This window comes from Chrysoperla carnea, chromosome 2, assembly GCF_905475395.1.
Source record: "Chrysoperla carnea chromosome 2, inChrCarn1.1, whole genome shotgun sequence".
In the NCBI taxonomy this organism is placed as follows: Eukaryota; Metazoa; Arthropoda; class Insecta; order Neuroptera; family Chrysopidae; genus Chrysoperla; species Chrysoperla carnea.
This window is the reverse complement of record NC_058338.1, coordinates 19,809,150-19,828,653: the sequence shown is the minus strand read 5'-3', so window position 1 is coordinate 19,828,653 and position 19,504 is coordinate 19,809,150. Positions and strand designations below refer to the sequence as shown.

The following is a 19,504-nucleotide window of genomic DNA, read 5'->3' as shown; positions in this document are numbered from 1 at the left end:
TTTTTAATGTACATGTTTTGAAACGAATGTTGGCATATACTTATTTGAGTGAAATCTTTAGCTAAGACTAAAAAATTTCAAAAGAAGATATCTTCTTCTTTTTAGGATCATTGAAATTAGCTCTTTGGAAATTTTTGTAACCTTGCTTATATTTTATGGACTAATTTGACTGGATAATAATACAATATTCTATTATGTAGCAGGACTTAATAGAGTGACTTTTTACACGTTTGTAAATCTTACACGTTTGTTAAATGCCGACATGCCGTATTTGTCTATCAAACTAAAAAGTGAATGAATACACGGAAGGTTTTCTTTCTCTTTTTAATTCAAATTCGTGAATAAAATCTTGCAATAACTTTTTTTTAATACTTGAAATAAATTACACCACATTAAATTTTTATAAAAATCATGGAAATAAAATGTGATACTTCAAATCCACCTTTAGGTATAAAAAGTTTTTCTATAAATATTAATTTTTTGAAGTATTTTGTACAGATAGGTTATCTGTACATATGGTCGGCAATTGAAATAATTTTCACAAAAATTTCATCATATTTTCTTATTTATAGGTGGATTATTAACTGCTAATTATTTAAACTCAATCGAAAAATCAGTTACAATTACTTGGGGTAAAGAAACCGTTTTGAAAATTAATGGAGAAGTAGTTAACTGTGGTGATTTCGGCAACGATTTAATCATTTGTCGAGCTTTAGCTCGTTATTTTTCTAAACATAATTTATATGGATGCACGATTTTAGATAAAACTCAAATCGATTCATGGTTATCGTTTACGTTAGGTGTAGTATCTACAAGTGCAGAATTTTTAGAAACGATTACTCATTTAAATAAGGCATTAGGTCCGATCACTTATCTTGTCGCTAAAAAATTAACTATTGCTGATTTTGCGGTATTTGCTTCACTGTATAGTAAGTATTACTTTGTATTAATTTTTTTAAGTAAGTCGTGAAGTTTTGGGTGTTTCTGAAATCTCGATAAGTTAGAAAAATTGGAAAATAAAATAATATGACCAGTTTTGCAAAAAATAGTAGTTAGACTTTTTAGTTGACTTTAAATATTGATTAAATGTGTTTATTTTAGCTAATGCTAATTTTAAGAAGTTGTTAAGCAGTAACACAGTTCCGGTGAATGTTTTACGCTGGTATAATCAATTATTAGCTCTTCCTTGTACAAAAGAATCATTGCAATTATTACCTGAAGAAGCAAAAAATTCGTTATCAGTTATGCAAACATCACGTCGACGTTCATTAAGTGGGTCTCGCCGCACCTCCACAAACAAAAATAATACTGGAGATAATAACAAAGGCGCTAAGCAAGACGGTAAATTCGTTGATTTACCTGGTGCTGAAATGGGTAAAGTAGTTGTGAGATTCCCACCAGAAGCTTCAGGGTAAGAATTTACACTATTATTAGAAAATAATTTATAGCGGCGTCGAAGGAAAATTTTAAATAAAATAAATAGAAAACGCAACGAAGGTTGTAGAACCTTTATTTTAACAGATTCTAGAAAAATCACTATTATTGTCAATAAAAACTGTATGGAATTTTTGCGTTTACAACTGGCTTAAATTTTTTTATATACTAGCTTATTAATCCCCCTTCGAGAATCTAGGAATCAATTAAGGCGTCTCAATTATCCAGAATGGGTAAAAGTTGCAAAAACGATTTGGTATAGACATACAAAAAATTAATTTGTGTATAACCAGACGGGTAGTATTTGGGAGACACCATCTCGATCATAGTACTAGAATTTTATCTCATTTTATCCAATACTTCGTTAAATATTGGCGCTATAAATGATATTCGCTACATGATAACCAGAAATTAAAATACAAAATTTTTTGTAGTTATTTGCATATCGGTCATGCGAAGGCTGCGTTATTAAATCAATATTATCAACAAGCATTTCAAGGTAAATTGATAATGCGATTTGATGATACGAATCCAGCAAAAGAGACTGTTGAATTTGAAAATGTTATTTTGGAGGATGTTGAAATGCTTCAAATTAAACCTGATCAATTTACACATACTTCTAATTATTTTGATTTAATGTTGGAATATTGTGAGAAATTAATTAAGGAAGGTAAAGCTTATGTGGATGACACCGAACCAGAAATTATGAAACAAGAACGCGAGCAACGTAAAGAATCTGTTAATAGAAATAATGGTAAGTTCAGAATAAAACATACATTTCAACTACAAAGTATTCATCTTCAATTTGATTCATTTTGCGATTGAACATGTTACTAATATATTCACTGAAATTTATCTGCGTTCCCTATAGGATTTTAGGCAACATCTTAGAAAAGACGAGTTCCATCGTCAAAGTAATCCAATTTTTGTATTTTTGGGTCAAAATTACTTACTTATAAAATTTAGTATTAATCAAATAGAAGATATTCAAATAAAAATTTTCCGATTTTTGCAATTTCCTTTCCCTTTGAAATTTTTGTTCAAAAGTTGGTAAAAATTAATAAAGAAGGCAATTTTGATCTAAAAAAAATTCACAAATAGGGTTCATTTAATGATTGAGTGCGTAGTTTTTAAAGAATCGCATAAAACTGTACGAAAAGTTTTTATTTCGGAGCGATTCTGAAGATATTTCAAAAAATACTTAATCGCCAAATAAATTATTATGCTGGATTGTTATGTTTTTCGGGTTCTAATAATAATAAAAATAATAACAAAAAGAGGGATACCGCAAGTGCGTCCCTAGAACCTAGACCTCTATACCCTCTTTGAGACTCGAATATAAATGAGACGAAAAATTCGATAGTTTTTTGTATTTCCCTATGAGGTTCGAGTAACCGAGATTAATAATAATTATGTTATTTAGATGTTAATAAAAATATGAGTATGTGGCAAGAGATGTTAAAAGGTTCTGAATTGGGACAAAAGTATTGTGTTCGTGCAAAAATTGATATGTCTTCGGCAAATGGTTGTTTACGAGATCCAACTATATATCGTTGTAAAAATGAACCACATCCACGAACTGGAACAAAATATAAGTGTGTATCATCAATGTTAATATATAAATTTTAATTACAATTTTTTTTAATTAAAATTATTAATTTTCTCCAGAGTTTATCCCACATATGATTTTGCATGTCCGATTGTGGATGCCATAGAAGGTGTTACACACACTCTACGTACAATGGAATATCATGATAGAGATGATCAATTTTATTGGTTTATTGAAGCATTAGGTTTACGTCGCCCGTATATTTGGGAATATTCTCGTTTATCAATGACCAATACAGTTTTATCAAAACGTAAATTAACATGGTTCGTTCAGGAGGGTCTTGTCGATGGATGGTATGATTTTCAAAGAATATTTTCACATTTTTATACCCAGTACATAGTTTTTGGAAAGGGCTACAAATATTTACTATAGGAAAAACGAAATCTAGCAAAGAAAAATTTCAACAAACTAACTTTTTTATCGGATATGTCATTTTCTTAGTCGACGATTTGTACTCCCATTACTTGATAGGACGAAAATGATTGCTGTGAAAATGAATGTGAAACCGGCTACTTTATTATGTTTATCCATTCCAATAAAATTGTGATTCAAAAGCACAAAAATGGAGATATATACAAAGTGGATATCGATTCAGTTTACACTTTTCGCTAGTGAGTTCTAGCTGGAAAAGACAAGATAAAAGAAAAATTGAAGGGAAAAACCACTCCTACTAGCGTTAACTCAACATTTATTAACGAAAAGCAACTCATTGCGTTATGTTTAGTTGGTCTGGGTCGAGTTAACACAGATTCGGGTAGTTTTTGGTCCTTTTTTAGAAGTCAAATTTACAATTTACAATATTACGTGACAATACATAGTATATAAAGCACAAACTTGGTTAAATTTATATTGCATGTTATAAAATAATAATAAATTTCTAGGGATGATCCACGTATGCCAACAGTTCGCGGTGTATTACGTCGAGGTATGACTGTTGAAGCGTTGAAACAATTTATAATTTCACAAGGATCAAGTCGATCTGTTGTATTCATGGAATGGGATAAAATTTGGTCAATTAATAAAAAGGTACAATTCAAAAAATATCAAAAATTTCTAAAAAAAAATTTAAAAACTTAATTTTTTCTTTAGATAATTGATCCAATTGCACCGCGTTATACGGCATTAGAATTCGATAATCCCGTAGTTGTCAATGTAGAAGGTGCAAAATTAGAAGCATTATCAATACCAAAACATCCGAAAAATGATGTTGGTAATAAAACGGTTTGGGTTGGTCCAAGAATTTTAATTGATTTAGCTGATGCTGAACAATTAAAAGAAGGTGAAAATGCAACATTTATCAACTGGGGAAATTTGAAAATTAAACGCATTAACAGGTAAATATTAAATTTCTTTAAATCTTAGGAAAAATGATTTTATTAGTATTAGCATATTTTTTTATATATAAAAGTTTGAAATTTTAGTTTAAAAGAATTCCCTTTTTTTGTAAATAGGCAAAATGGAAAGGTTTCATCGATAGATGCTGTTACAAATTTGGATGATAAAGATTATAAAAAAACATTAAAACTCACATGGTTATGTGATACTGATAAAGGTCCATTCACCCCATCTTATTGTGTTCATTTCGATCATATCATCAGCAAACCGTTGCTAGGAAAAGATGAAGATTTTAAACAATATGTTGGACATAATACCAGGGTTAGTCTTAGTATTATTTTTATAACTGCATAAACAGAGCTATTACATTTTTTTTATCAGTAATTTTTGAAATTTTTTTATTGATTAATCCTGTCCTGATTCTAAAATGTAGCGTTCTGTGACTTGTGTTAGTAATAGTAGCGGTTAGAAATCTAAATCCACCTTAATATTTGTATGTACATTTTGCAGACAGAAATTAAAATGTTAGGAGATCCTGAATTAAAATCATTGAAAGAAGGTGATATAATTCAACTACAACGACGTGGATTTTATCGCGTGGATGTTCCATACGCACCAGTTAGTCCGTTTAGTTGTAAAGAACAACCTATCATTTTATTTTCAATACCCGATGGTTCTTCTAAGGAATCTCTCCCCGCTTCTAAACAGGTATTTATACGAATGTTTTATTTATTTTATTACAATACTAGGTTTAATCGGTTAAGAAAACAAGGATACAATAATTTTTTATCCAACGATCTTCACTTTTTTTAATTGTTAATCTGCTATTCGAGACGATGACGAATCCAAAAAATCAGAGATCATTAAAATCAGTCCAGCCGTTCTTGAGTTATAAATGGTCTAACTAACCCGACTATGTTTTATATATTAAGATTTTACTCATCTTTTAGTGTAAATTAATTCAGTAATTTTTTAATTACAGGCATCTACCACACAAACGAAAGCCACGAATGCCTCCAAGAGTGGAGGAGATGCAAAAGAGGTAAACAGTTATTTGTTATACAACAGGTTATAGGGTACTTACATAATTTTATGAAATTCATTAAAATTAATACCACTTTACGGATTTTACTCTAAAAAATATATCAAAAAAGACATTATTTGTAGTAAAATTATTAGGTTAATAGGTCATTATGAACGGTTGATAATAATAACCGTGGTCAGTTTAAGTAGATTAAAATTTGTTTGTCCATATAAAAACCAGATTATGGATGAATCAGTTAAAAGATAGAAGTGAAAGGTCTGCTTGGAGATTTGAACACGATGAATTGAAAAAACAATATAGTAGGGCCTCGATAATTTTAACACTCAAAATTTTCACCCTGTTCGGGTTATAGTATGTATATATTTTAAAAGGTGTTTATTGAAATTAAACAGAATAGTACTTTAACGAGTAGTGTTTAATGGCAAAGAAAATGCTTTATCTCTCAATTTACGCAATAATATTTTTTATGAAATTGAAATATCTTCTTGATCCGTTCATTCCAAGCATTCATTTAATGGAGACGCAATTCGGGCATGTGGAATCCTTGCAGTTGCTTCTGATTCCTCTAACACTTCTTCGTTTTCGTCAGCAGTCTCATTTTATATTTGTCTTATTATATATTCATCAGTTAAGGGCTCCTGACAATCAATGTCGTCATTACTTGATAAAAAATTCCGTTTCTGAAAGACCTTTGTTACACTAAGTGGCGATACTCTATGAGACAGCGACATGCGCGAGCATGTCGAACTCGGAATCAGAACTCGTTCTGATTATCGTGGGTTCGAATTATTGACGCCCTACTGTAAAATACAATAGGATAACAACGATAAAACGATACAAAATTTTTAAACATATTAAAATTAATTTACACATTTAAAACGGAATCTATTTACAGATTTGTATAAGATAATTTTTTTTATATTTTTTAGGATAGTTCTATTTTTCTAAATAAAAGTTATTTTTGCATTAATGGTTTATCTTTACTTTTAGTCAAAATCGTCTGATAATAATAAATCTGCAGAAAAAGTAAATTCTGACATAATTAATCAAGGCGATATTGTTCGAAAGTTAAAGGCTGATAAGGCTTCAAAAGCAGATATAGATGTTGCTGTTAAAACTTTATTAGCATTAAAAGCAGAATTCAAAACTTTAACAGGTTAGCATCTATGTAGAATTATTGATGAATTACGCATTTCTTTATGACTTCTGATACATCCAAGGGAGTGAATATTACTGAAATATTATTAATTAGAAACGTATTTCAGGTATTGATTGGAAACCTGGATGCGAAGTTCCAAAATCAGAAAATAAAGCATCTGATGATAAAAAATCTGCAGAAAAAGTGAATGCTGACATAACTAATCAAGGTGATATTGTTCGAAAATTAAAAGCGGATAAGGCACCAAAAGCAGATATAGATGCTGCAGTTAAAACTTTATTAGCATTAAAAGCAGAATTTAAAACTATAACAGGTCTGTATAAATATATAACTGTCCCTCAATTTTATTTAAATTTTATTACGTAAAAATCATCATAAGTATCCTTTAAAATCGAATAGGTCCTAAAAAAACAATCATTAATGTTAATACCGCCATTTAATTGAATGATGAACGATGAATCAATACAGATTAAAAAAGACTTCAGTTGTAGACTTCTTAGTCATTAAATTGCATTTTAACAAAACTTGTTTTTCAGGTATTGATTGGAAACCTGGTTGTGAAGTCCCAAAATCAGTACCATCTGGCGATAATAAATCCGCAGAAAATGTATCATCTGGCGCTAATAAATCAGCAGAAAAGGTGAATGCTGATATAGTTAATCAAGGCGATGTTGTTCGAAAATTAAAATCTGATAAAGCTCCAAAAGCGGATGTGGACGCTGCTGTTAAAATTTTGTTAGCATTAAAAGCAGAATTTAAAACTTTAACAGGTTAGTATCTATGTAACATTCTCAATAAAATTGATTAAATTATCCTGGTAAAATTATTTTTTTAAAATCTCAATCTATCTCATAAAGCAATTGTTAAATGTACACAAATTTTAGGTATTGAATGGAAACCTGGTTGCTCTGTACCAAAATCTGAAAATTTACCAACATCACTATCAGCTAACGATAAATCTGCAGAAAGTATAAATTCAAAAATTACAACACAAGGAGATATTGTGCGTAAATTAAAAGCTGATAAAGCACCAAAGGCTGATATTGATGCAGCTGTTAAAATATTATTAAGTTTAAAAGCTGATTTTAAAAATGTAACAGGTATATCCTAAAAACAACAATAAATAATTATATATGTTTAATAATTATTATCATTTAGGAAAAGATTGGAAACCAGATAGTGTTGTTTCACCTCCAAAGCAAGTCCAAACAGCAGAGGTAATTTATTATTCTTTTAATTTGATTTTTTGAATTCTTCATTGAGGTTTAGAATTTGTACCATATTTTTATCGAAGTAATAGAAAACTACAAACATCCTACGAGATAAGTTTATAAAAGTTAATACATAGAGTTTATTTTTCTTTTAGATTGATAGAAATAGGTATAAAATATAAAGACGTTAAGTTGGGCTGGTAGGGCGTCCTATAAAATTTGGCGCCCCGGTTGACACCCCCTAAAGCGGACACTAGTTTTAGGGTTATAAAATGTCAATATACAGAAACATTTCATCTAGATTCTAGAGGCTTGATCTCATCAAGCCTTAATATTTATAGATTAATATTTTATTGCAATAGTTGTGTTTTCTAACTCTTTTGATAATTTTCATTCAATTCTACTTCGAAAAATAACTATTTTTATTTATTTGCGAGATCTGTTAAGCTTAAATCTATGAAAATCAGATTCTCAATTGCTTTTAAAATTGTGACCAGTCATACGCCATTAATTTAGGTTTTATTGATATAAATAGCGATCAATCGAAATTCAACTTTTTATATTTCGAAGTGGTTGGAGTAGGCTAGAACAATTTTTGTTTGAAGGAATCCCAACAATTGATGTGACAGACTATCAGATTAAAGCCCCGATCCATTTTTCTACTTAAATTGTAGAATATATTTTATGCCTTAATCAATTTAAATTTTCTCAAGTCTACAAAATACTAAAATTAGCTAATAACAAATTTAAACGTTCTTTGTGCGCCACCCTGTATGCAACCGTCGCCCTACTTTTTATACATTTTGTATGTAGTTTGAGATTAGCATCTTTTTGAATTGACCTGCATTTAAAATTACTTTAATTTCTTTTACTTTCACTTTTAAATTTTAGCCAAAAACTGTGGTGAAAGTTGAATCTAATGAAATAAGTAATAATAGTAATGTTGACTTAAACACAGCTATTACAAACCAAGGAGATATCGTACGTAAATTGAAGGCTGATAAAGCACCAAAAGCTGATATCGAATCAGCTGTAAAAATATTATTAAGTTTAAAAGCTGATTTTAAGTCTAAGACAGGTTAGTTTGTGTTTACAATTCTTATAAATTGTACATCATGTCTAAGTTCCATATTTTCATAATTCTTTTTAGGAACCGAATGGAAACCAGGTAGCGTTGTGAAATCTGAAACAAATGTACCTGTTAAAGAAGAACCAAAGTCTCCACCGAAAATGACTGGTGAAAATAGCCAAGCAGAAAATGTAAACACTGCCATTAAAAAACAAGGTGATCTTGTACGACAATTGAAAGCTGATAAAGCACCTAAGCCTGACATTGATGAAGCTGTGAAAGTATTATTAGCGTTAAAAGCAGATTTTAAGCAGCTAACAGGTAAAACTATTTCAAACGTCAATAAATTATTAAAAATTTTTTTTTTTAACTTTGGAAAATTTAGATTTTTTAATGTCAAGATTTTAATTGATGTTTACTTACTCATCCGATCTACGTCTTACCGGATAATCTTCCAAAAACAAATTTTAAAATTTTATTAATTTCACTTATCAATTAATTTACCAAGTTTGCATTGATTATGATATAGTTGGTGGCACAAATCTTATAAAAAAATTAGCACCAGCTGCATATCTTACCACTTACCAACAAAATAGTTTTTGTAATAAAAGTTTAAAGACCTGTAAGAGAGCCGTACCAATTCTTTTGTTCAACTAATAAATTAATGCAGAGTTTTCATGAGACGTGTTTCAGGCTATATGCCTAGAGCAATCCTATTCAAAATCAATACTTGTAGAGGTGATAATTTCTGACATACGTTTTGTTTTTAGGTATTGATTGGAAACCAGGATGTACAATTCCAAGCGTAAAAAATGAAAAAACTGAAGTAAAAACTCCACCTAAACAAAAACAACCTAAAAAGAGTGAAGTAAAAGTTGAGGTATAAAATACATTAATTGTAATTTAATTTGTTACATCCTAGTAGTGTGAAATAAAGTAGTTACTTTTCTATTCCTATTCTCTTTCTTCTTTCAAATATAAAGGTTGGACTCTCATAATTCATTTCAGAGCGATGAGACGAAAAGCGATATATTTTCCAGTCATAAATTCATACTGTTCACACTTGAGCAACGGTAATTTTGCGATAATTATTAGGTGATCGCTAATAAAAAATGTATTATACAATCACTATCGTTCATCACTCTTCGCTACATCGTTCTGATTTGTATGAACCGTAAGGTATTATTTGTATAACTAGGAAATAAATAAGTTTTAAAGGTAAAAAATTTTCGAAATTCCTCATGGTGTCGGGAAACCCTCTTATATCATTCCAATTAAAGGTATTCTAAAATTGACGATGCTATTTTTTGCGATTCAAGGTGGTACAACATGAACGATTTGATTTGAATTCCTTGTAACTAGTTCTTATCAATTTTTGAAATTTACAAACAAATTGTTTTTGGTTGGGTCGATGGGTTTAATCCACACTTTAACAAATCGACGATATGTATCTAGTTTACAATAAAATGCAACATAAACTGATATCAGATAAATTTGGCAGTTGAAAAATACACATTATCTAAAGTATTTTTTAATTCCACCAAATATATTGGATGTACAGAAAGTGTTTCAATTTTATTATCCGCAAGATATATTCAAACATATTGATTCGTTGTTTGTTTTAAAGATTATTGAAATAAATCATAATATATTATTTTGTACCATCTTGTAATCATTACTGGTACGGGATTCACAACTTTTGCTGTCAATTTTGTATTTTTTTTACATTTTTAGTCAAAGGATGACGCCAGTGGGGTAAAAAAACAAACTCGTTTAGGATTGGAAACGAAAAAGAGTGAAAATCTTTCAGAATGGTATTCACAAGTAATTACTAAAGGTGAATTAATTGAATATTATGATGTATCCGGCTGTTATATTTACCGTCCATGGTCGTTCGCCATTTGGGAACATATACGTGATTGGTTTGATATTGAAATTAAAAAGTTAGGTGTTGAAAATTGTTATTTTCCAATATTTGTATCACGTTCCGTACTTGAAAAAGAAAAAACACATATCGCTGATTTTGCACCAGAAGTTGCATGGGTTACAAAATCTGGTGACTCTACTATGGCTGAACCAATCGCTGTACGACCTACATCTGAAACTGTTATGTATCCGGCATACGCTAAATGGATTCAATCGTATCGTGATTTGCCGTTGAAATTAAATCAATGGAATAACGTTGTGGTAAGTTTTTCTACACATGTTGAATTGAACTTTAATATCTGGTTTGGCCAAAATTTATTAGTTTGTTAATAAGTAATAAAGGTTTTACACACCAACGTTTGATTGTTTTCAGAGATGGGAATTTAAACACCCTCAACCATTTATACGCACACGTGAATTCTTATGGCAAGAAGGTCATACGGCTTATGCTAAAAAAGAAGATGCCGAAAAAGAAGTTATGCAAATATTAGGTACGTAAGAATTATTTTCGGAATTTATATGTAAGTCACATTTGCTAATATTAACATTTATAACAGATTTATATGCAAAAATCTACACGGATTTATTAGCCGTACCAGTTGTAAAGGGGCGTAAAACAGAAAAAGAGAAATTTGCTGGCGGTGATTATACAACAACTGTTGAGGCATTTATATCGGCCAGTGGTCGTGCTGTACAAGGTGGCACATCGCATCATTTAGGTCAAAATTTCTCAAAAATGTTTGACATCATTTTTGAAGACCCCGATACACAAGAAAAGAAATACGTTTATCAAAATTCATGGGGTATCACAACCAGAACAATTGGTGTAATGATCATGATCCATGCGGATGATCAAGGATTAGTATTGCCACCGCGAATCGCTTCTATACAAGTAGTAATTGTACCATGTGGTGTTACTGTTTCGTTGGGTGCAAAAGAACGCGAAGAATTGTATGCTTCATGTCAAGCGTTAGAAGATGATTTGAAGGCTGAAGGTGTGCGTGTTAAGGGTGATTATAGAGATAATTATTCGCCTGGTTGGAAATTTAATCATTGGGAGTTGAAAGGTGTTCCAATACGTATTGAATTAGGACCAAAAGATTTAAAAAATAAACAATTAGTAGCTGTTCGGAGGGATACTGGTGAAAAGATAACTATACCAAGATCATCAGCCGTCAAAGATTTAATTGCTTTGAGAGATAATATTCAAAATAACTTATATACCAGGTAGGATTTATTTTCTATTTTTAATGAGAAATTATGAGGGAAAATAAAAACCACTCAATAACAAAGAGAAAAATTTTTTGGTTAAAGAATGATTTTGAGTTGTGAATGAACGCAAATTTTCCAACAAAAAGATTATAATCATTAGAAATGGAAGAAAAGTTTAAAGACAAAAAATACATCTCATAAAAAACGACAAATTTCCCTAGTAATAAATCGAATAAATTTCCTATTTCGTTAACTCACAGACTCTCTTTTAAAAATTTTTATTTTTCCAGAGCTGAAAATGATTTACGTTCACACACAATTACAACACACAATTGGCCGGAATTTTGCACCGCATTAGACAATAAAAACATTCTGTTATCACCATTTTGTGGAGAAATTGAATGTGAAGATAAAATTAAAGCTGATAGTACGAGGTAAAGTATCTGCATTTATTATAAAATTGAAAGTATATTTATCATGTCAAAACCAGTATCCAAGTTATTCTGGTTTTGTATCCAATTATTCCATCTGGCAATCCTGGAAACAGCATAGGTACGCTAATGAGAAATCATATGAATGCCCACCATTTAATTTCTAATATATAAGAGATAGGAGGACTTAAAGATAACTCTTTTACTTCAAGCTTTTATTATAAAGGGACCTCCAAGTTAATTTTGCGTAATTATTATTATCATATGACTCAAATTAATTTCATTAATTTTCTTTTGTAGGGAAGAAAGTTTGGAACCAGGAGCACCAGCCATGGGTGCAAAATCATTATGTATACCATTTGAACAACCAGAGACAATAAAATCGACAGATAAATGTATTCATCCAGATTGTAAAAATAAACCAAAATATTATACATTATTTGGTAGAAGTTATTAACAGCAATCTTACGTAATGTCTGAGTTTATAGAAAATTTTTATCGAACAAAAATAAAAATGCGTTAAATCTTTTTTAACTTGTATATTTTTTAAGTTTATTTAATTTATTACAATCCTATTTATTCCTTAGATGGACTACGACTTTTTTGGTTTTCATCAATTAATTTATGTTCCGCTTCAACCATTGATTTCAATTCATCCTGAAATAAAAAAAATCCGTATTAGTTTAACATTAATTTTACGAAAAATGTATTTTTTTTATAAAAATTTCTATCTGTTGGAAAAATAACATACTAATAGTCTAAAAGACGTTATAAGGTCGACCTTCACTCATTTGATAACTAGATGACAGATATTTTTATGAAATTTTATTGATTGATAAAGACACCTATGATAGCTTCTCTATCCAAAAAATTGTTCATTTTTAATTTTTGTAGGCAAACCTATTCCATTATTTTCGTAATAAAATTATCTTTCTTCTGATACCACTTTCGATTGGTTAACAAATTGGTGTAGTTACCTATATTGCCTTATCGATTCAGTTTATAACCTAAGTGAAGGCCGACCTTATACCGTCTCCTGTACTTCAAATCTTTGTAATCAATTGCACTTCTCTCTTCGAATAATTTTCCTTATGTATTCATTACTGAACATTCTGTATTGTTATCAAAGATTTGTATGCGATAATCCGATTTTCGTGGTAAACAGGGATTTTTATGACATACACTTAAAAATTAAAAAAAACTGTATCAAGTAAACTTACTTTCCATCCAAGTTTCTCAGCCAAAAGCTCACAGCCTGTATCACAGTCACCAAGATAAGCAACATCTCTTGTATTTTCTTCACTATCAAAATCCAAACCGCCACCAATATTTAATAACTTCATAATTTTATCTCGTTGTCCTGCTTTTTCGCGATTTACTAGTAAACGTGGACATGATGAGGGTACCCTATAAAAGAATTAACAAAAGGTCTTATTGTTTGATATAATCAGTGGATTTAGAAATGAAAAAGTATAATATTTAATATATTTTCGATACTGTGGCGATATTTATTACTTTATAAACATTACGTATTATAATAGTAAATTTTATTATTTTACCTATCGATTAACGAAGCAAAAGGTTGCACCACTAACGACGATCCAAGCACTATTAATAAATCACATTTTCTAAAATCTGTATTTAAACATGTGTAAAATTTATCTGGTAAATTTTCACCAAAGAAAACAATATCAGGTTTAACAATTCCATCGCAGACGGTACATTTAGGTATTTCATCCCGAAATATAATATCTACAAAAAAAAAAGAAAAATTTATGTGATTCAAGAATCGTCGATAAGAAAGTTGAGTGATTAAAATATTACCTCTCATCCATTCTTGAGTATATGATTCGTTACAACTTCGACAATGACCCGTGTTAAAGGTACCATGTGCTTCAACTAACTTCTCTTCAGGTATTTTAGCAACTCGTTCTAAGGTATCGATATTTTGTGTGTAATGACGTAAAAGTAAACCTTTCTCATTTAGTAATCGTATGAAATAATGACCTAATGTTGGTTTGAATTCACCCGGGTATAAATCTTTAGCCAATACAAAAAATGGTTTTGGATTTCGTTCAAAATAATCGATTTCAAAAACAGCTTGTGGGTGTGGTAGATTATACTTTTGTAAATTATCATATAAACCGGAACCGGGTGAACGAAAATCGGGTATTCCAGCAGCTGAAAGGAAAATTTTGTTTTGATAATATTTTACAATAAATATTTAAAATAATAGGTGTAAGTTTCACTTTCAAGTATAGTGGAGAATTTGTAACTGGTATTTTGCCGTAATATTCTGAGAAACACAAAAGTGTGCGCTTCATTTCTTGCTAAGCGAGGGTTGAGGAAAAGGGCGATTGCCACGAGGAATTAATACTTTGATTTCAGTGACCCTTTAACGATTATTGATTTTATGGATATCAGTTATTTTAGAGACTAAAATGGTCACCTTCTGTAAATTCAAAATATTTCTTTTTCTATAAATGTAAGAGTCAAGATCCATTAATTGAAAAAACTGACAACACGTCGTTATGCACATCTATATCGTAAATAATTCGTTTAAAAATAGCGAAAAGTCCGAGATTCGAATCTATGTTGGTTTTTTTTTTGTACACTACAATTATTAATAAAAATAATATTTACCCGTTGATAAACCAGCTCCTGCTAATGTTATGATATTTTTACATTTTTCACTTTTTATATAACTTGCAATACCATCCAAGGATACATCTTGTAAAATCTAAAGAAAATGAAAGAAAAACATAATTTTTATTTTTAGTAATTTTTGAAGTGCAATTATTTATTTTTAATTTTTATAACCGTACAATAAAATAATTTAATGAAAATCTATGTCTATAGGGTGGATTTAAATAATAGTCTGTCACCGATATATTTGATTTCGGTGGAAAGTATTGTGAAATTCGATTTTATATTTTACCGGGAATGTTGTTGAGAATAAACAAAAAAGTTTATATGAAAATAATTATATTACTATTTTTTGGAATTTGAGAAAAAATATTATTTATGAGTAAACATCTATTTTAAATACCTATTAATTTTTCAAAACCTGTTTAATTACGAATTATAATAATTATTAATTTTACAGCCACGTAATACGCATTGTTTTCTAACATATTTGATGATGTAAGTTTCAATTATTCAATTATTAACGGTGAACAATATTTGGGTCCGATCAACATAAAGAGAAAATACACTGATTGAACACGGGAAATTATGTTTTCAGCTTCTGTAGAAATGTCAGTTTTCCTTTTGGAAAATACTGAAAATATCTCCAGTAAGCATAAATTAAAATTTTCGGGTATCTATCAAGTTGTCATCGATCAAATTGAAATGAATGTTTAATATATCTCTGAAACATACTTACAACAAAATTGGGAGGAAAGACTTACAAATTATAAAATTCCATTCGTATAAAATAAATATTTTATTAGTTTCTCAAAAAGGTCTTATTTAAAACTATATGTAGGATATATAAACAATTAACTAAATTAATGGTTATTTTCACTTGTATTTTTATTAAATGATTTTAAAAACAAATTGTATATACGTCGAGTAATCATGAAATATATCAAAAAGATAAATAATCAATTCCTTAATAAAATAATATAAAAAAAATCATAAAAAGTGCATTTTTGTTGGACTGCAAGTGTTAATAACCGCAAAATATTAATCTAAATAGTGAATGAACTTTCATTTTTGGTTTTGGTAAGTACCAAAATTTAATTTTTAGTTTTGTATTGGTAAGGTTTTTATAAGTGGTATATTTATTTCTAGCTATTTTACTAGAGAGTTACTAATATTTGACCAGAATAAGTCTTTTTTTAACTCTTCTAATAAAATTTTTAATTTGATTCGTCTTCTTAACATGGTTTTTTAAATATTTTCGACATAATGAATAAAATCTGTTATCAAATGACCTCCATAACGATTCGCAATCGGTATGCATAAACTATAGGGCGGGTCCTTGGAAAGTTAATTATATTTCTTTCAATAAAGTATTTAAAAAAAATTTCTAGTGTTTTTTTTAAATACTAATACTTAAAAATTTCGAAGCTCACTCTCTGGTGAAGGATAATTTTTTTCAAGGGAAAAATTTGCCATTTTTCGGTAAGCAATAAATTTACCATAGGTGAAATAGTATAATCAGAAATAAATATTAGTATAATTTGCAAAACTTCTTGAATTATTTTTCAATTCGAAATTTGTCGCACCCTCTTCGCAAGAGCGTTTAGTAAAAAAAAAGCCCAGTTAAAAATAGAGTGCATTTAATGATCCGAAATGATCATTATTATATATAATGAATGATCCGAATTTTTTCAAATTACATGCATTTCCAAGATTTTATAAATTTGGTCTAACAAAAAAATATGATCTTAAAATTACTTAAAAAGTGTATATTTTTAAACAGATCAAAATTTCGACTGTCTCAATTTGGAGAAATATATTTTAAAATTACATTTAAATTTTCTTACAATTAAAAAATAAGCTTTAAGAGCGGCATCCAAATTTTGCTTGTACGCAATGTATTCAAGTGTATTCCTTTTTGAGCTAATTTGAATATGATTTATGAATTTTTTAAATTTTCTTGTCCGCACCATTGTAACTTTGTAAGAAATTATTACAGTACTGGCACTTTATTTCCAATTTTGTTCAAATTTCTGGAACTACAATACTGCCATCTCCTGGTGGGAAATAAATTTACGAGATATGGAAAAATATACACTTTTCAATATTTTTTATTGATGGATTAATATGAATCAAATAATACCAAGGATCGTAGTACGCTCCTAAATCTAGCCAGCCAACTCATTTTTCTATTTCCTTTTTACACATTTTCGATTAATAAATACAAAAACTGTTATGTCAATAACAACGAATCGCTAAGTAATTACGTTTAAGTCTCGTTATTGCCAACTTTGAAAAACTCGTGACTCAAATATTTATAGAATATTTTTGAATATATATAAACTGATTAAAAAAATTATATCAGAAAAAATATTCACCTTTTGTTGAACCGGTTCTTTGTCTTCTTCATCGTCGATAAATCCTAATTTTTTTGCTAGATACCTTCGTATTTGTTCTACAGGGTCATCTCCTTGCATTCCCATAGGCTTCGAAGTACCGCTTGCCGACTCATCATCTGAGCTTTTTGATGCAGCATTTTCAATTTCGTTTTGCTTTTTATCTGATTTTTTAAATTTAAGTCAAATACGCATATTTTAAAACATGACTACCATGATTCTAAATTTAACAAATATAATAATTACCTTTCTTATCGTTTTTATCACTCATTGTTTTGTATTTCTTCGGATATCTTAAAAAAATCCTTTTCAAAAGATTTAAACTGACAAAATAACAAAAATATTTATAAAAACATATAATGGTGTCCGATGTTTAGTAGGTTATATTCTTCCATAAGTTTTATAAGACCTGAAATAGTTAATAGCAAAAAGTCATTATACTATTGGAACATTGGAAGTTAAATTGATTATTTTTTTGCTAGGTGCCTCTACTGTCTCTAGCTATGTGTGCCGTTGCTATCCGCAACGTAAATATTACGCGTTTTGTTTCTAAATTTACATTTTTCACTTGTTGTTTGCTAATTTCTAGAATTTTGGTAAATTTGAAATATATTGTAGACACTTAACACTCTCCTCGTAAAATTCTAGACGCAAACCAACAGTTGTTTACCCGGTAGCTTTTGCGGGTGAGTGCTTCAAAAATTGAAGAAAACACTTCCATAGAACTTGTTTATATTTACACTTAAATAGAAAAAACTACCATACTTTTAGCTTTTTGGATGAGCAGTTTTTTGGTTTACGAAAGGTTATTAAGGGTTTTTTGAATCACTTCAAAAAAATCCAGCTAAATCGCATAGCATTTTTTATAATGTCAAAGTAAAAATGTTGTTTAAAGTTTTAATGAGCTTGATGTAGGTCTACTGAAATTTTTTCTCTTTGATTTTTCAAAAACTTGCGTTAATTTAAATTCCCCCTATCTCTTTACCTTAAATTTGACCAATTTCACATAAATTTCGAAGCTTCTAAAAAAGTATTCTAATCATCTTTAAACCAAACAGGTTAATATTTTATTTTTTATGATTCATAAGTTAATTTATGTTAGTGTTATGTTTTTTTTAATTAAAGTAAGCTCAGAATTTAAGGATCTTCAACCTGTTTGGGAAAATCTGGACTTGTTACAGAAAAAAATTAACATTGTGTTGCATATGGATTCGTAAACCATTTGTAACTGTAGCAAGCCACGCTCGCTTGGTGTTTAAACTGAACATTTCTGCTCAAAGTGAAAAAACGCAATATAGCCATACAAGAAATAAGATAAAAACATTCCATTTGTCATAATTTAAGGTTTGGATTGAGTAGATCAAATATACGAACTTTTCTCATACAACAGACTTAATTGCGATTGGGCTTTCGATTATTTGCTACCGTTCAAATAAATTGATAAACAACGCTAATTCTAATAAACTTAGGCAAATACTGTTACAATAATGTAAATATCATTGCCTCAAATATATAGTATATAATTTTTTTTTAAAACTAATTTTTAACTACAAATCGGTGTATAAATGCATTTTCTTATTTAAATAGCCAAAGTAATATATTTCAAAATGTACTTTTTCAATTAAACGCTATGAATTCATTCTTACAAAATTACGAAAAATAAACTTTTAAATAGCTTCACAATAGTTTTATTTATAAATAAATATTAAATCGGTTTCAATTAATAATGAATAACGAAGATCCGTCTCATTAAAAAAAAATAAAGATGAATACAATAATAATAATTTGTTTACATAAAAGAATTTATTTTAATAAAATGAAATCGATTGCGCATGTTTCTTTAATAATTATTGTTTTGTGAGGAAACATAAAAGTATTTCGCTCAAATAATTTTAGTTTGAAACTTATATTGTTGCCGAAAAGATGCATCCATACATAAGTAAATGATTGAAATTCGTTAGTAAAAAGAACATTATTTGATCATTTTAATTTGGCTTAAGTTAAACTAAAAGTTAAATGAATTTAATGTAA

At 29.1% G+C, this 19,504-nt stretch overlaps 2 protein-coding genes across 5 annotated transcripts; one reads left to right on the top strand and one right to left on the bottom strand.

Annotated features, from left to right (window-relative positions):
* The first annotated feature begins 365 nt into the window (after positions 1 to 365).
* On the top strand, positions 366 to 12,971 carry LOC123293269 (bifunctional glutamate/proline--tRNA ligase). 3 transcript variants are annotated; one of them, XM_044874032.1, is made up of 24 exons: positions 366 to 448; positions 573 to 929; positions 1,102 to 1,411; positions 1,869 to 2,188; positions 2,858 to 3,029; positions 3,103 to 3,336; positions 3,925 to 4,069; positions 4,133 to 4,377; positions 4,495 to 4,699; positions 4,889 to 5,086; positions 5,361 to 5,420; positions 6,414 to 6,436; positions 6,753 to 6,895; positions 7,119 to 7,352; positions 7,467 to 7,682; positions 7,741 to 7,799; positions 8,685 to 8,871; positions 8,944 to 9,183; positions 9,633 to 9,742; positions 10,597 to 11,049; positions 11,162 to 11,279; positions 11,346 to 12,015; positions 12,291 to 12,434; positions 12,732 to 12,971. In XM_044874032.1, exons 1-24 carry the CDS (start codon positions 412 to 414, stop codon positions 12,886 to 12,888), a joined length of 5,037 nt encoding a protein of 1,678 aa, XP_044729967.1. In that variant the 5' UTR covers positions 366 to 411; the 3' UTR covers positions 12,889 to 12,971. The 3 variants fall into 3 exon arrangements, with proteins under 3 accessions (XP_044729967.1, XP_044729966.1, XP_044729968.1); XM_044874031.1 differs by having other exon boundaries at positions 6,414 to 6,579; positions 6,689 to 6,895; XM_044874033.1 differs by lacking the exon at positions 7,119 to 7,352 and having other exon boundaries at positions 6,414 to 6,579; positions 6,689 to 6,895.
* LOC123293270 (NAD-dependent protein deacetylase sirtuin-2) lies at positions 12,959 to 17,848 on the bottom strand. Of its 2 annotated transcripts, XM_044874034.1 has the most exons (7): positions 17,720 to 17,848; positions 17,456 to 17,637; positions 15,075 to 15,171; positions 14,256 to 14,612; positions 13,991 to 14,183; positions 13,652 to 13,838; positions 12,959 to 13,088 (listed from the first exon to the last, which is right to left on the bottom strand). In XM_044874034.1, exons 1-7 carry the CDS (start codon positions 17,742 to 17,744, stop codon positions 13,008 to 13,010), a joined length of 1,122 nt encoding a protein of 373 aa, XP_044729969.1. In that variant the 5' UTR covers positions 17,745 to 17,848; the 3' UTR covers positions 12,959 to 13,007. The 2 variants fall into 2 exon arrangements, with proteins under 2 accessions (XP_044729969.1, XP_044729970.1); XM_044874035.1 differs by lacking the exons at positions 17,456 to 17,637; positions 17,720 to 17,848 and adding an exon at positions 17,221 to 17,358.
* Between the last annotated feature and the right edge of the window lie 1,656 nt (positions 17,849 to 19,504).

Bases quoted from the DNA above. Each gene is read 5' to 3' on its own strand.
- LOC123293269 (XM_044874031.1), top strand. From the start codon at position 412: ATGGAAATAAAATGTGATACTTCAAATCCACCTTTAG. The intron at 7,683-7,740 runs GTATATCCTAAA...ATTATCATTTAG, and splicing joins TGATTTTAAAAATGTAACAG to GAAAAGATTGGAAACCAGAT. The intron at 9,184-9,632 runs GTAAAACTATTT...TTTTGTTTTTAG, and splicing joins AGATTTTAAGCAGCTAACAG to GTATTGATTGGAAACCAGGA.
- LOC123293270 (XM_044874034.1), bottom strand. From the start codon at position 17,744: ATGAGTGATAAAAACGATAAGAAAG. The intron at 15,172-17,455 runs GTGAATATTTTT...CATTTTCTTTAG, and splicing joins AAGAACCGGTTCAACAAAAG to ATTTTACAAGATGTATCCTT. The intron at 13,839-13,990 runs GTAAAATAATAA...ATTCTTTTATAG, and splicing joins TTTGCTTCGTTAATCGATAG to GGTACCCTCATCATGTCCAC.